General features: G+C 43.3%; 1 protein-coding gene across 3 annotated transcripts in view; it reads right to left on the reverse strand.

Moving 5' to 3' along the window:
- Nucleotides 1-13,662, reverse strand: part of CPEB4 (cytoplasmic polyadenylation element binding protein 4) — a 296,939-nt gene that overhangs the window by 118,598 nt on the left and 164,679 nt on the right. The window contains exon 4 of one of the 3 annotated variants that reach the window (XM_063928058.1): nucleotides 4,614-4,637. The exons of the other annotated variants lie outside the window; for them this stretch is intronic. Within the exon in view, the coding sequence (XP_063784128.1) occupies nucleotides 4,614-4,637 (24 nt within the window). The remainder of the gene's footprint in view (nucleotides 1-4,613; nucleotides 4,638-13,662) is intronic. 3 annotated transcript variants of the gene reach the window in all.

The raw sequence follows: 13,662 nt of genomic DNA on the forward strand, positions 1-13,662 counted from the left end.
AATAAGCACAACAGGAAGTGGCTTGTGCATTTAAAAAAATGTGTCCATCTTATAAATGGCTATGACAACCATCATGAAAAATAACAAATATCAGCATACCGTATATTTCAGTTGAATAGCAATATACTTATACTGGTCTCATAAATTCGTCTGTCGACCTCATCCGTTCAAAGACTTCAGCAACCTGGACATGCCACCATCATGAGTAAGAGCGTTCTCATGATTTAAAATAAAATTACCTTTTTGTAGATGGAGACGGAGTGCCCTTAAATTGATAGTTTTCTTATATTATCTGGACCTAATGAAAGACTGTAAGGAGCACCTCTGGAATCTGTCTATGATGAAAGTGCAGTTGTTTAAAACAGAATATATATATATATATATATATATATATGAGAGAGAGAGAGACACACAAACACATTAGATTTGTAGTTCATAACATTTCTCTGCTTCAGTATATATTCATTCAAATAAGGTAGAGTGAATGAATGAACTTGCAAGTATAGCCAATGGAAAGTTAATTTAACTTTGCAGCCAATGACAATTAAATGCACAGTAAGCTGAAGCACAGAAAGGAGATTAAGGTCTGGTTTATTTCCGCAGTTTTGCTTTTATAGAGTTTCAAAACATTAACATTTTAATGAGCTGTCCAGGCTGAAATGAGCCGTAAACATGTTATGTCCATTGCCAAAATCGGAATAAATTTTTTTTTGTAGAACAGCAATGTGTAAATTTTATAAGACTAGAATGAAAGCAACAGCTTTTCTTCATCAAAAATAAAAAATTAAAAAATAAGAGCGGACATAATTACTCATTTTAGAAGTGCAAATTTGCAGCTATGTCTAGCCTAAACCTCCCCCCCACAGTCAAAAACTAACATCCGCAGCCAAAACCTAGGAGTCCCTGGGGCATACTTATGTTCGGGGCGCTGGCTGCCGGGATTCCGGAGTCAGCATTCCAAGTTATGTCCAAGTTCCGGTGCCGGCATTCTGGCCACATTCCAGCGCCAGGATTTTCTAGTGCTGGCATCTTGACCGCATCCCGTTTAAAAGGTTAAATCCAGTTTGTGGGTTTTTTTTTTTTTTTTTTAATCTCAACTCAACTTTCAAACAGCAGAACTATGACATATGTTAGAACTACTAACAGTTTAGGAGAATTACCTGCAATAGTTGTAATGTATCTTTAATCCATGTTGAAAACATTACGTGGATGCATGAAGGGACAAAATGGAGGCTCTGTCCAATTAGTGGTCAAGTTAGAAATCGATGCAGCACAATTTCAAATTACACGGTTCCACTTTGTCAACACTGGCATAAGAAAGTGCAACTTCTTAGGGGTAAATTAACTAAGATGGGAGTTCTATTTAAGATGGGATGTTGCCCATAGCATCCAATCAGATTCCAGGTATTATCTTCTAGAAGGTGCTAGATAAATTTGAAGTAGTATCTGATTGGTTGCCATGAGCAACATCCCATTTTAAACAGGATTCCCATCTTCGTAAATGTACCCCTTAGGGTGGGAACACACCTGACTGGTATTGGTACGATATGGTGTTTCCAGCCGAACTGCAACAACATATCATACATATCATGTAGTGTGTATGCCCGATTGCGCATTCCTGCGGGTCACATGCGATATCTTCTGGCTGGCCGCGCTGCACAGCCAACCAGAAGATATCACATGCAACCAGATGCAGTGTAATGAGGGATTGCTCCATTGTTCATTACATTGTTCTCGTGCGTATCACCGGATAGGATATGTCGGCCAGGTACACATCATTCTGTGAGTGCATGTGGCCCAGGTTTGAAGAGCCATATGCTAAAATGTTGACATTAAAATCAGAATAAAATTATGGGATGCACCAGATCCACTGCAGCCACATACAGAACAATGCTATGTACTCGGGATTCACACAACCAATATACCAAGTCCTAGAGCAGCAAAGAATTTACCTTGGTTTGTGACTGAGTACAATGACCTTGTGAACATGAATGGTACAAGGTTATGACTGTACTTTCTGTCCAGTCTATAAAAATATTTGCACTGTAATACATAAACTTGGCATTTAAACAGGAATACTCAGTCATTTTAAATTGAACTAGTCATGAAGCTGCAGAAAACTTAAGGAAAACTAAATTTGAAGCCAAATACAAAAAAAAAAAAAAAAAAAGACTCTCCACTTCAATTGGATAAGACAGGCTTTTTCAACCAGTGTGCCGTGGCACACTAGTGTGCCGCGACCAGTTGCAAGGTGTGCCGCGGAGCCAGAGCAGGTTCCTGCACCTTCAGAGCGAACTGTTGGCCCGGGCTCTTCTTAGAGGATTAGTCATGCTCCGGCCATGACCTATGCCTTGAAAACGATGTGATATCATAGGTCACGGCCGCCGCGTCTCACCACCCAGCCAGCCCACCCGCCTGCATACACATCTTCCAGTTCCCACCTGCATACACAGCTTTCCTTGCCCACCCACATCCACACCTGCCCGACCGCTGCTCAGTATTTGCAGAACTCCACTATGAACAAACCCGCCACTGAGGGACAGGGAGTAGGACAGCTGATAATACTTGTTATTTTATTTCTCCTGTGGGGAACAATAGGATTTCAAAAGGATTTATGTGGGGAGAATATGAATTTATAGATTTATGGGGGGAACAATGTGAATAATTAATGTGGGGAGCAATAGGATTTATGTGGGGAGCAATGTGATTGTTTTTCTGTGTAGGCCAATGTACAGTATGTGTGGATTTTTTTTTTTTTTTTACTGTGAGGGCCAATGTATATGTTTTGTTTTTTCTGTGGGGAACTGATGGTGTGCCTTGGCAATTTTAAAATATTGTTCGGTGTGCCGCTAGTAAAAATAGGTTGAAAATCACTGGGATAAGATATGTTTAGCTGAAAGAAATTCAGTATTTCGACATTTACTAATCTTGTACAGTTTTTAAAGAAATTATGTTATTGAAAGATCATCAATGGTCTCACTCCAAAGGGGATGGCATGTGATGGGAGCAGGTCCAGTATTCAGTCTTCGGATGGATTACATTAAGCACACAATTAACAAAGGTATGAAGGTCAAATGCAATATGGCTCACCATATAGTCCTTATAGCCACATGACATGAACGGTGAAAACTGGTAAGGGGTATAGAATCAAGGTGCATACACACTGGGCGTTTTTGCACCGTGTGAATGCACAACGATTATCGCTGACATCACTGGGCTGAAAATCGCTTAGTGCATACACACTGAGCAATTTTTCCCCCTGCCCAGTGATGTCAGCGGGAGTGAACGGATTTCCATAGCAGGACGCTATGGAAAGCTGTCCACCCCGCCGTTCATGAAGTGGGGGCGCGCATCAGCGCTCATCGCCGGGTCATACACACTGGGCAGCTCAAAACACCAAAAGTGATCTGCTTTCAGCTCAAAATCGCCCAGTGTGTATGGGCCTTGGTTCATAACTGTACATATGCTTACCGCTCATTATTTGTGAGTTATTAACAATATTTTAACCAAATGCATATATAATCCATGTTACTGTAGTAAGACTGCTGAGCACTGCCAGTGCTCCCAGCTAGAAAGTAGAGCGCAGAGATCATTGGCATGGACAGCCAAGATGGAGGTTTGAATTTTAGCCGAGTAGGATTATAGTGAATGCAGCTCTTGAGAGCAAAGGACAACCAACTGAAAGCTATGTCTACTACACACCACCATATGGGCTGTGTCTGCCAGAGCAGACTGCTCAGTCCCCCATCGGTCAGTGATGCAGGACTTGTAGTTGCATATCTCTAGCATACTGTGTCAGAAAGACAACATGGGGGTCTGCAACTTCATAGCAGGATAGCGAGACCAGGATCTGGTCTGAAGGTAGACAGTGTCTAGGTCGATAATGTTTAGGTCGACATGTTTTCAAGGTGGACAGGGTTTCTAGGTCTACATGTTCTAGGTGGACAGGTCAAAAGGTCGACATGAGTTTTTCATATTTTTTCCCATTTTTTGAACTCTTTCATACTTAACGATCCACGTGGACTACGATTGGAACGGTAACATGTGCCGAGTGCATCGGTAGCGGAGCAAGGCACCTTGCCCGAAGCATGGCGAGCAAAGCGAGGGGACACGGTGCACTAATTTGGCTTCCCGGTCACTGTACGGAGAAAACAACACCAAAAAACATGAAAAACTCATGTCGACCTTTTGACCTGTTGACCTAGAACATGTCGTCCTAGAAACCCTGTCGAACTTCAAACCCTGTCGACCTATAGTGGTCGACCTAAACATTGTCGACCTAGACACTGTCGATCTAATGATCCACACCCAGCGAGACCACACTGATAAAACTTATCTCACTAGAGCGATGCAAACACTCTTAAACTTGATTAATTTTTTTTCTTTTTTACATAACAACCAGACTGGAACTGTGTATTTATTAAACAATGAACAGGTGATATTTTACTGTATACTAAATTCTCTTTATGGGTCAATACGATGGATGTAAGACACACAAGTAACAAAAATCATCTTGTAAACAGTTTCATTAAATGAAAGGATTGGACACTGATCTGTTGCTCATCAATGACAATTATAAACATTGTTAGAAGATGGAAATGCAGAATTATTACCTCTCCTTCGCCCATATGTCCTTGCTGCATGTCAAAAAAAGAAAAGAACCTTTCAGACAATGTTATCATGATTAGGAAATCTAATTACATCCTCTGTACAATATCGCATTTACAGGGTTCTCAGAAATGACTGCACTGTAAGCACTTAAGTAGAAAAACGAACTCTCACATATGATTAGTGCCAATGTAGTATTATCATAGATTCAAAATAAAAATGTTGAACACCGTCATCTTTAATTAAAACGGTTACCATAACATACTCTCCGTGCATGCAATTAAATAAATAAAGATGATGGACCACTCATTTGTTTGTACAATATATCGAGATAAGACAGATGTAGGAAAAGATATGCCTCCTTCAGTCAGAAATTGTATTGAGCGCACCCTGCACATATGTAGATCTTAATATATAAAAAAATATATATATATATATATATATATATATATATATAATTTTACTTAACTAAATATGCAATAATAAACTATGATGGCTTACCTAGTACAAATATATTAATTTTCATTAAACCTAATATTTGAAGACATTTATTTATATTTATATATATATATATATATATATATATATATATTTATTTATTTTTTAGTTCTTAAGAACAGACACGGGTGTTTAGTCCGTGGTAATCCCAGTTACAACTTTAAGAAATACATCCCCAAATAATATAATATGTTGAGTACTTTGCTTTTATGGACAGGGATATTTAATTCACATGCCAAACTAGCCACCTCCCTTAAACCTCAATGCATCTCCCTGCTGCATTCATCTTGGGCTAAAACCAATTGGAAATCATTTCCAAACATAACGTTATTGTTGAACAACAAACACTTCCTCGTTATTTCCAATATATCTCAGGTTAGCATTATGCAATCTGTTATTCATTTAACCGAAAAAGAAAGTGTACCCTGTTTCAATACATATAATTTGTCATATTGAAAATTAAGGGCTTCCAACATTAAAAAGTTCTATTGTAGCATCTGTCTCACGACAGGAGGAGGTACCAGCAGCTACTGCCATACAAACCCAAAGAAGTTAAGTGCGTCAGGGTGGGCGCCCTGTGGAACCCAGTGTACCTTGCAGAAAGAGATTTAACAATGGTAAGTCCTACCATAAATCTCCTTTTCTGCAGCAGGGTACACTGGTATTCCACAGGGAATAACATCGGGAATGTCCTAAAGTAGTTCCTCATGGGAGGGGTTGCACTGTAGCGGGCACAAAAACCTGGCGTCCAAAGGAGGCATCCTGGGAGGCGGAGGTATCAAAGGCATAGAACCTGATGAACGTGTTCACTGAGGACCACGTAGCCGCCTTGCACAATTGTTCTAGGGACGCGCCACGGTGGGCCGCCCAAGAAGGTCCAACAGACCGAGTAGAATGGGCGTTGATAGCAGCAGTAGCTGAAAGTCCAGCCAGCGCATAAGCATGTGCAATCACTATTCTAATCCATCTGGCCAAAGTTTGCTCAGTCGCAGGCCAGTCACGTTTGTGAAACCAAAAAGGACAAAGAGAGAATCAGATCTCCTAAGGGAGGCGGTTCTCTTCACATAGATACGGAGAGCCCATACCACATCCAAAGACCACTCTTTGGAGGAGAACCAGGAGAGATAAAGGCCGCAACCACAATCTCTTGGTTAAGGTGGAAAGACGACACCACCTTAGGTAGATAACCAGGGCGGGTTCCAAGAACCGCACGGTCACAGTGAAAAATCAGAAAGGGTGACCGACATGATAAGGCACCCAAGTCTAAAACCTGTCGAGCAGAGGCAATAGCCAGCAAAAATAAGACCTTAAGCGTAAGCCATTTAAGGTCCACAGACTCAAGAGGTTCAAATTGAGACTCTTGTAGGGCATTCAGAGCAACAGACAAATCCCATGGAGCCACAGGAAGAACATAGGGAGGTTGAATCCATAAAACGCCCTGAGTGAAAGTGTGAACGTCAGGAAGAGACACAATCTTTCTCTGAAACCACACCGACAAGGCAAATATATGAACCTTGAGGGAGGACAGACGAAGGCCTAAGTCCAGGCCCTGTTGCAGAAAAGCCAAAAGTTTGGCAGTACTGAACTTGTATGCATCGTAATTCTTAGCCGCACACTAGGCGAAGTAAGAATTCCAGACCTTATAATAAATCCGAGCCGAAGATGGCTTACGGGCTTTCAACATACAGTAGTTTGAATGACCGCCTCAGAAAATCCTTTGGCCCTCAGGAGTGAAGCTTCAATAGCCACGCCGTCAAAGCCAGTCGGGCCAGATCCTGGTAGACACAAGGGCCCTGAACGAGGAAGTCTGGGCATTGCGGAAGCAGAAGAGGACGCTCTATCGAGAGACCCTGCAGGTCTGAGAACCAATGCCGTCTGGGCTACACTGGAGCGATTAGAAGTAGTAATCCTCTATCTTGCTTGAACTTCCTTATTACCCTGGGCAGGAGTGACACCATAGGGAACACGTACGGCAGCCGAAAGATCCATGGAATTACCAGTGCATCTACGAACGCTGCTTGAGGATCCCTTGAGCTTGCTCCAAAGACCGGAACCTTGAGATTGTGTTGAGACGCCATCAAGTCTACATCTGGTAGACCCTACTTGTCCACTAAGGAGTTGAAAGACTTCTGGATGAAGGCTCCACTCTCCGGCGTGTACGTCCTGAAGACTGAGGAAGTCCGCTTCCCAGTTGAGGACCCCCGGAATGAACACTGCTGATATGGCTGGCAGATGGCGTTCCGCCCATTGAAGAATATTTGACACTTCCAACATTGCCATGCGGCTTCGTGTCCCGCCTTGATGATTTATGTACGCCACCGTGGTGGCATTGTCCGACTGTACTTGAACAGGCCTGTTGTGTACCAGAGGTAGGGCAAGTTTCAGAGCATTTAACACTGCCCGCAACTCCAGAACATTTATCGGGAGGAGAGATTCCTCCCTGGTCCACCGACGCTGAAGAGAGTGCTGCTCCAACACCGCGCCCCAACCACGCAGACTGGCATCCGTTGTTAGGAGGACCCAGTTGGAGATCCAGAAGGGACGACCCCAGCTCAATTGTTGGTCCTGTAGCCACCAGCTCAGTGACAGACGAACCTCCGGAGTCAATGAGATCATGTGAGATCTGATCCGGTGAGGCAGACAGTCCCACTTGGCAAGGATTGGCTTCTGCAGAGGGTGAGAGTGAAATTGAGCGTACTCTAGAAAGGAAGCATATTATCCTGTCCTGAAGCTTCAGTACTTTCTCTGGAGTCCAGAACAAATGTTGGTTGCGTGTGTCCAGTAATGCCCCCAGGTGCACCATGCTCTGAGCAGGGACCAGTGAGGATTTTTTCCAATTGATGAGCTACCCTCGTGCTTGTAGGAATTGGACCATCCGTTCCAGATGACAGATGAGAACCTCTCGGGAGTTCGCCAGGATCAGCAAGTCATTCAGATACGGCAGGATACCTTGCCGACGTAGAATGGCAGTCATGACTGCCATGACCTTGGTGAAGATCCAAGGAGCTGTCAATCCAAAGAAGCTTGAAATTGATAATGTAGGTTGCCAATAGCAATCCGCAGATACTGATGATGCGACACGGCAATAGGTATGTGTAGGTAAGCATCCTGTATGTCCAGGAATACCATATAATCCTTGAGCTCCAAAGCCAGAACAATAGAGCGAAGAGTTTCCATACGGAATTTGGATACCTTCACAAAGTTGTTCAAAGATTTGAGGTTGAGAATGGGCCGGGAGGATCCATTCGGCTTCGGAACTAGGAACAGAGTTGAACAGTACCCCCTGCACCTCTGAGTCAGAGGCCCCGGCACTATCACTCCTGTGTCCAGGAGCGATTGGACCACCAAATGTAGAGTTTTTGCTTTTAACAGATCCGAAGGGATAACAGTCGAGCAAAAACAGTGAGGGGGAACGTATCTTGAAAGAGATGGCGTATCCGCGAGTGACGACTTCCCTCACCCAGGCGTCTGAAGTGGTCTGTAACCATACCTGGGTGAACCGCAGAAGTCAGCCTCCCACACTGGGGTTCCCCAGGGGGAGGCCCGCCCCGTCATGCAGCAGGCTTGTCTGGTTTGGAAGCAGGCTGACGGGAAGCCCAAGAACGTTTAGGCTTGGGCTTAGAGGTTTAAGTGCGAGCCTGTTTCGGGTACACCTGACCCTTTTCTTTACTTGGAGGTCGAAAGGAACAAAAGGATGCTTTTAGCCTTTGGAGCCGAAGGATTAGTACTTGGTAGACATGCAGTCTTAGCAGACGTTAAATCAGCAACAATCTTGTGCAAATCTTCCCCGAACAGTATGTCTCCCTTAAAAGGGATCACCTCCAAGGTCTTTTTAGATTCCAGGTCCACCAACCAGGACCGCAACCACAGAATCCGGCGAGCCAGAATGGACGTAATAGATGCTTTGGCCGCCAGAACACCGGTATCAGAGGCCACCTCCTGAATGTAGTGAGAGGCTGTGGTAACATATGAAAGACACTATCTGGCATTATCAGAAAAATTCAGAGGTAGCTCTGCCTCAACAGCTTGAACCCAGGCTTCAGAAGCTGCTATAGTGGGTCTATGTACGGCACCCGCAAGAGTGTAAATAGACTTCAAGCAACCCTCCACGTGCTTATCCGTTGGATCCTTCAGAGAGGCGACGGTAGTGACAGGCAGAGTAGAAGACACCACAAGATGCGCTACGTGTGAGTCCACCGGTGGTGGTGTTCCCCAATTCTTACTTAACTCTGCAGAGAGGGGATAACGAGCTAGCAACTTTTTAGACAGGGAAAATTTCTTTCCTGGAGACTTCCAGGAACAATGCACAGTAAACATTGGATGTATATCATAGAATACTTGTACTAAATATTCCTGTAGTTATGCACTTGTTCTTAACTAACACTGTCTAAAAGACATGTAGAATACGTAAGTGTCCTGAAAATGCACAGCGCTGATGAGGCAGGCGGTTTTACAGAGGAGACAGTGCCCAGCAGTCCCAGAATCAGCGCAGCTATGTGTAATGGCGCCCAAACGCTGACAGGGAGTGAGAGAGAGAGAGAGATGCAGCTCCAGTGCGGAAACATCTGCTGTAGAAGGCGCTTGGGGGAGGGGCTACAGGTCAGCGCCTTATCCCCTCTGCTGGACTTCACCACCGGGTACTATGGAGCCTGTAATAAACAGATTTTAGTAAATCCGACCTGTGCTCCTTGCCCTGGTGGATATAGTGGGGTCCCTGCATGGCCACAGTGTCCACGCCAGCGGCACGGTCCGTCTCCGGAGACCGCAGCCGGATCGAGATTTCAGCGGGTCCCACCTGGGGGACCCTCTTACTGCCTCCTGATGAGACCGGAGCACCTCCACTGTAAGTACCCAGCAACCAGGGCTCGGGAGTATACAGTGTCGCCGGGGGGAGGTGATGGAGCCGCAGCACGACATGTCAGTATGACATATAGCATCAAGTGCCTATGCTGCGGCCCTTAAAGTCTTCTTTCTTCTCAGAAAAGCTCTTTTCAGGGCTGCCGAACGCAGCCCTCCCTGTTAGCTGCCTGCACTGCAGGCACCAACTTACAAACTGAGCTCCAGTGCCTGGAGGCGGGGCTATAGAGGCGGCGGTGCAATGCATCCTGGTAACAGTCAAAGCTTTAGCCTGTTGGTGCCTCGGATCAAGATCCAACTCTACACCCCAATGTTAATCCCTGTGGAATACCAGTGTACCCCGCTGCAGAAATTTGCCATTAACAAATATCAAAGGCTGAATAATATACAAAAGTGTCCCCTTTAAATACACACCAAAAGGCACACAGAAGCTAGAGCAGCTTTGATGGTCCCATCATATCAAAATTTAATGTGTGATGTGGTGATAGGCTGTTTTCTCCCTGTCCATAGTTAAATAAAGTAATGTACTGTAATGTCTACTTTAATATTGGTGGATAACAATGTTTCTGCCTTAAAAGTAGCCACACACTTTCACTGCATCAGCTTCCAACGCATTTGACCTAAGGCTAAGCTGTATGTACTTTTGTTACATGTCATTTTATGGTATTAAAGTGCCCAGATATGCAGCACTGTACATTAAGGATAATACTCTTTCAGTGGGCAAATCACTTGTTTTAAACCACAATAAAAAACTACATTAAACTTTGTATTTAATGTAACCACACCTCAAAACCTGTCAGCTTGTAACCAATGATTTGAGACTAGCAGTTAAATAGTGAACATAGGCGTGCGCAGCACATTTTATTAGGGGGTGCACAATTGGAGGGGCGTGTCTAGCACTGCCTATTGTGCCTGACTAACACCACCTATTGGGCGTGTCTAGCATCATATATTGGCACTCAATACAAACTAAATAATACAGGGAATTTGATTAAATAGAGTGTACAGTGAGGGCTGGCAGATAATTATTAAACTCAAAAGCTTGGGACCTCACTGACCAATTCCAATAATTTAAGGACAATGTAATAGGCAAAAACCAGTGCTTTTGGCTTCCCACAATAAAATATGTGGCGAAACAGAAGCCAGTCATGTTGCTGTCCCTCACCACATAATGGAACCTAAGGATGAAATATATATATACATACAATTAATAGTACTTCATATTTTTTTCAAAACTTCTCAATAAGAAACGTTTGGCCTAGGGGGCTGTGAAGAAAATTTTGATACTCTAGGATGCCGTGATTCAAAAAAGTTTGCGAACCATTGGTCGAGGGCATCCATAAATGGGCTCCTGATAAAAAAGGGGAGTAAAGGGCACGCAGATTTATATACATGCACAGATATATTAAATAGATATAGATAGATATATATATATATATATATATACACACAAAGATAACTGGCACACATGAATGGCAGACAGCATGCCCTGGTGCCCAGACTCTCAAACACATGGTGGACAGAAGTATGTCTGGCACCAGGGGACTAATAAGTCAATGAAGCTAAAAACCCCTTTATTAAGGTCTTGATAAAGTAATAACACATTATTAATATATATTTTGAGGGGTATAATCTACATTTGTATAATAAAATATACAAATGTAACATATATTAAACAGATTATAGATAGATATAAATCTATTTTTATATATATATATATATATATATATATATATATATATATATATACATGAAACTTGCATTAAACAATGTAGTACATGATAGTACAGGGCCTCTTGTCTAGTTCTTTTCCGGAGTGCACCTACACCAAAAAAATAAAAGAGATCTGCAGGTCATATATACATATGTACATGTTATTCCCCCTGGCTGGCCCCCTCTCTTCCCCTCCAGGAGCTGGCACGCAGTTTACGTTGTCACTGTATGAGGTGAGCAGTGACTTACTGTCTCACTCTCAGCTTGCCTGGGGCTGTCTGCTGAATTTGTCCTCCAAGGCTCTGACTCTCTAAGGAGCAACGCTGGACTGTGTGTGGAGTTGGTGTGACACCACACCGCCACACGAGAGGAGAGAGAGATAGCGCGGCGGCAGCGAGTGCGGCGGGCGCGCAGGCAGGTGACATCATAACATTACATTGCGGGGAGGAGCCAGGAGGATGTTTGGACGCCGGCCAGGAACGTACGTACGCTCCCTGTCCGGCGGCCACAGCGGAGGAAGGCACAGGAATAAGCAGCGATCACTGTGCTGCAGGTGTGGCGTGTGGGGGGTGCCGAACATTAGGGGGTGCCTGTGCGCACCAGGCACCCCCCGTGCGCACGCCTATGATAGTGAACCAGCAATTATATAACACAAAGCAGCATACAATGTCATATATGGAAATATACTTTTACACACCCTTTATTACTTAACAGCAAACAAACAAAAAACTAAACATAAACTACTAAGCTTCCTTAAAAACCTAGAAACCACAAAAGCTTCACTTCTGTATTCGTTCTGATCAGATAATGTCGTGTGTGCTCTCAAAATAGTTATGAAGTTTAAAAAAAATAAACCATGATTTCTGATATTCCCCAGACATTTTTATCATCTATTTTAAATTAAAAGCCCATACACACTAGTCGATATATTAAACAACGTTGCTCATTTTGACCCTTTCTGAGTGATATTGTTTACTATGCTGCCCAGTGTGTACGCAGTAAACGATGAACAATGCGCGGCCCCATGCTTCGTTAACGAGGCTCGCTGTCGCCTTGCCAGGCAGCTTAATGTGGACTCATTGTCCAAAACTGCATGGACAGCCCAGCCGCGGCATGACATCACTGTGCGGTATCGCTAGCGATATCGCACTGGGTGTATGCCCACGTCGGGCAGCCCGGGAGGGGACACACTAGGCAATGTTGCTCATGGAGTGTCTACCCACCTTTAGTTTCACGCTAGGGGCAAAACTGCAACTACACATCTACAGTAGGTCTAAACACGAGCAGTAATTGAATACATTTACAATGCACCTTGAATAGTTTCCAAACAATCATTTTGCGTGCATTGACATTTATTATTGAAACTATTTTTTAAAAAGTAGGTTTGCAATATTATTTCCGTTGTACAGTTATTCCAATATAGAAGCCTTAATGCTAGGCACTCACTGCTATTTGCAGCGTGTTTAATGCATGTTAAAATGCAAGTAACATACATATGAATGCAATGCATTTGCATATGAATTTATTATGCATTTGAAATCCATTAGACAATCTGAGCTTCATTCAAGCAGGTGTCTTTAGCATTAACAAAGTAAGAACTTCTTGTTTTGTTCAAATCACTTGTAAACACATATACAAACACATTTCAACTGCATCTCATTGAATTTACAAGGTGTTCCAAGCCCTTAAAAGAACAAATTATTTGATGTTTGATTCTCCTCGACTTACACAGAACCTACCAGAGCTGAGAGTGAAGCCAAGCAGTTGCTTTAATGTGTTAGTGTACATCTGGCATTCGTGTCTATGGATGGCAATATATTTCAGCTGCATACTAGAAGACTTCTTTAGGCCTAATTATTATTATTTTTTATTATTATTAAGTTTTTTATTTAGCGCAGCAAATTCCGTTGTGCTTTACAATTGGAAATAACAATGATATAACAAAACTGGGTAATAACAAACAATCATAGAGGTAGGAAGGCCCTG

Source organism: Pseudophryne corroboree, chromosome 6, assembly GCF_028390025.1.
Source record: "Pseudophryne corroboree isolate aPseCor3 chromosome 6, aPseCor3.hap2, whole genome shotgun sequence".
NCBI lineage: Eukaryota > Metazoa > Chordata > Amphibia > Anura > Myobatrachidae > Pseudophryne > Pseudophryne corroboree.